Consider the following 3,777-nt stretch of genomic DNA (forward strand, 5'->3'; position numbering starts at 1 on the left):
GAAGACAGTGATTATGAAAATTTGCTTGAACCCACAGAGTCATCTGACAGTGAATACTCACAGACAAGGGATTCACGACCTTCAGCACATCCTGATGGTGATTCCAGGAACCCTCAAACTTCTCAGATTTGATAGGGAGTGATAAAAAATCCACGTGACACTGTTTTTTCCGTAATTGTTACAGAGAGATTTTGGGGATTTAACCTGGAGGAAATGAACTACACAGGATTACTGTGCATACAAAATGTAGAAGACTTGCACTAGATGGTTTATTCACCTTGTGATACATTTTGCAAGTTTTATAATGGAATCATTAGGATAATCAAGTTGTACTAATACTGATGAGGTTCATGGATGTACTGGTAAATTTAGGCAAAATGAAATTTATAGAGATCTTGTAGCTTTTGTTGCCGTATTTTTCTTTAAGACAATAAATTGGGATGTAGTAACTAAGCACAGTTAGTCTACAAATAATGTTCTCAAATCAAAACTTACCTCTTGCACTATCATGCCTTGAATTTTAATTTTTGAAAGGGAATAAATATATCAGCCGCCTTCAAAATAGCTTTCTATGGTAAGCCAAACTGGCCTTTGCAAGCAAAGAAATTTTGATAATTCTGAGAAGCCCGATTGGAACAGATGTGGTCTACCTTCTATCGGCATGCTCTTTTAACAGAGAAGGGGTTTGTTTCAACTTTTTTTACTAGCAGAATGTGTGTATCACTTAAAATGATGGTTGCCTTTTTTTCTGTAAAGGGTGGGGGGGTGGGATGACTAGTAAATCATCCAAATGAATGTCATAAATATAATTATTCTGGTTTCTCTGGGTTTACAATGACTTTATGCCACACTAGCCTCATTTATTGTCTCATTTGTTATTTTAGCATAAATACGAAGTGCACATACAGGAGTAAATGGCTGACAGAAGTAGTAAATTCCATCATGATTGGACTTTGGAGTCTGCAAATTACAAACATCGGAGACTGCTTCTTCCATTTTATTTGCATCTGAATATTGGATTTACGCTTCTAGATGAGTTATTTTATATAATAAATAGGGGATAGGGTAGGAGAAGATTGTTTGGAGGGTCCCCTGGGTTTATTACCTCTTCTGGGTGAAATGTGTAAATGATTATTTTAATTTGGATTACAGCTCTCGTCAGAAAATTGCCATTTGGGATAAATGAAATGTGGTATATTTAGAGAATTTCATGTTTGGATGCACTTATTTTTATTTAAATACTGCTTGTATGCTAACGTTACCCAAAATATGTGAAATTGTGCCACTAAGAAGTTTGTATTATTGGACTTTATCCCTGATCTGTAAATGAGAAAATACATGTTTTAAGATGAGGTTATCTTAAGCATTTATCAATTTGAGGTGTGAATAACCACTTCTTTGGTTTATACCCAGGAGAACAAAGCAGTTGCTTAAAAGTTTAGATATATCAGATTTACAAAAGACTAAAATTTCAGTATGTATTGTATATGTAGGCAAAAGTCTGTTCATTAGCCTCTCCTTACCTGTACTAAATTAAGCAAATTTACTTTGGAAAAAATAAGATGTTAAAATTGCCGCTCTTCTATAGAGTGTTTCCACCTTTAAACATCATTTTACGTTATTCTCATTAGCCTTAACTTGATGCGTTTTGTCCTCGAGTGTTGCAATCCATTTAACAGAGAACTTGCTCTGGTGTTACCGCTGGCTATCTGCAAGCCCCTGTGGTTCGGGTGGTGTCAATGGGTGTATGTCGAAATCAGAATTGACAAGATGGCGACTACCATTTTTATTTTTGTTCCGCACAGAAACCTGCAAAATGTACATCTCTGACAAAGCAGTTAAATGTGACAATAAAATCTTATTTAATCCTGTAACTTACATTCTAATATTTGTCAGGTTCCATGTCAGTGGAATAACTCACCAGAATACAGAAATGCTGCTCAAAATTGATGATTTGCTAAAGCTAGTCTGTAGGACTAAGGGGGTTTTGATGGAAGGGGGAGAGTGTATCGCTATACTGTGTGTATTACATACCTGCCACGCATTCTTATGGTCATGTTGATACAAAGATCCTTAAGTTCTGGAATCTTTTAATAACAAAATATGTCTTAAGTTCTACTTGGTTTTACATACAACATGTAGGTGATTGGAGGTGGAACAAGTATGTAATCGTGCGCTCTAGCCAGTGCCTATCTGCAGGTACTTTACTGTAACTGTGTACTCATAAGTACAAAGGGTGTGATTTTATTTTATTTATTTATTTATTTAAATTCAGCTAATATTTTGGCAAAAATACATGTGAACGGACTTTGCAATTTTCATTACAGTCCTGTTAAAAATAATGGTGTTGGGTTGTGATCCATCTAAAGGCAGTAGGGAGCAGCTTTAATCACAAAGAAAACCAGATCTTCATACCCATGAAGTAGCAGGTTTCCACATCTGACTCATGAAGAGTTTGTTTTGGTGAATCTCAGGAGCACAAAACCCAGCAGCAAGACCTGTAGCAATGTCCACTCACTAACAGGTAGGCAGCATTGATGAAAAGCTACTGAAAACTGGCATCTGTGCCTTTGAGTTCAAAATCCTGTAGTTTCTCTGGTACAATGAAATATTTTCTGTTGTATTGTTGTGAGAAACATAGAATTGCTGTTTATTTACAAATTTACTTTGAATTTTTTTTTTCCAGCCCAATTGTTTATAGCTAGAAAAGCAGGAATATACCATATGGAAAGTCTCAGTAAGTTAGAACTATCACATATGCTTACAAAAGAAAGCATCACCAAATATCTCTAAAATTAGCTAGGATTGACACTGGGAGTCTCCAAGTCCTCTATTTCCTTATGGAATGGCACGTGTTGGCAGAAAGAAGTGTGAGCATCTTTAATTTTGGCATATTTATGACTATGCAGGTTTTGAGTTCTTGTCTAGCATCTCCGAACTGCTTGGGGATGTTTCGCTGGCTCTGACCTGCCCTGAGTTGAAATTTAAAGGGAAGCCAAAGCACGATAAGCACGCGGAGGCTGGTTGGGTTTCCTGTGAAGTGAAAAGCTGCTTCGGACCATGCTTAAGGTAACTAGTATCACCTCAGTATACTTCGTAGTCCGTTGTTTAGCTCCTTTTATTTAGGCTTAATACCTTCGATTATAGCAGTAGACAGCATTTAAAGAAATCAATATTACGTCAGATCAAATTGACAGTGGCATCCTCTGTCGTATCCACCACCCCCTGCTTATAATTACTGTGGGAGAGAAATCCTCTAGGCGTAGAGGCTGCATGGCCATGGAATTTTTGTTTGCAGGTGAACCTCTGCAAGTGAATACCTCTGCCAGGCCAGTCAGTGCTTTCCTTACTGCTTCCGTGCGTCGTCTCGGATGAAAGGGTACGCCTGTGTGCTTGGTCCGTGCTTGTCTGTCTCTTTGATTTGGCAGTCTGTAACTTTGCTTTTTTCAGCGCTGCAGGGATCTCCAAGGTTTATGTTCAGCCTTTTGATAATAGACGTGCTTTGCTTGGTTCTTCCATGGCTGCCTACGAGCAGTCCGTAGATCAGCTTGCAAGGTGTTGATCTCTGGCTTCCTCTGAGAAAAATCTTCCCCTGGCTTTCTCTTGGTGTATAAAATTGTGGCAGTTTCACATGCACATTTCTCTATCATATGGACTTCTACTTGTGTGTGTATTTGCATGTACATATGCCTTTATACAGCTCACTCTTAGAGCTTACAGACTGAGGAAGAAAACAGAAGCTTAATTACAGGGTTTCATTAGTAAATTGCTAAATAT

General features: G+C 37.7%; 1 protein-coding gene across 1 annotated transcript in view; it reads left to right on the forward strand.

Moving 5' to 3' along the window:
• LOC104622074 (BRISC complex subunit Abro1-like) overlaps window positions 1-412 on the forward strand; it is a gene marked incomplete at its 5' end in the record, with an annotated part of 756 nt that extends 344 nt beyond the window's left edge. The window contains one exon of the mRNA XM_010288735.1: window positions 1-412. This exon is cut by the window's left edge and continues 344 nt beyond it. Within this exon, the coding sequence (XP_010287037.1) occupies window positions 1-132 (132 nt within the window).
• Between the last annotated feature and the right edge of the window lie 3,365 nt (window positions 413-3,777).

Source organism: Phaethon lepturus, unplaced genomic scaffold (genome assembly GCF_000687285.1).
Source record: "Phaethon lepturus isolate BGI_N335 unplaced genomic scaffold, ASM68728v1 scaffold30166, whole genome shotgun sequence".
NCBI lineage: Eukaryota > Metazoa > Chordata > Aves > Phaethontiformes > Phaethontidae > Phaethon > Phaethon lepturus.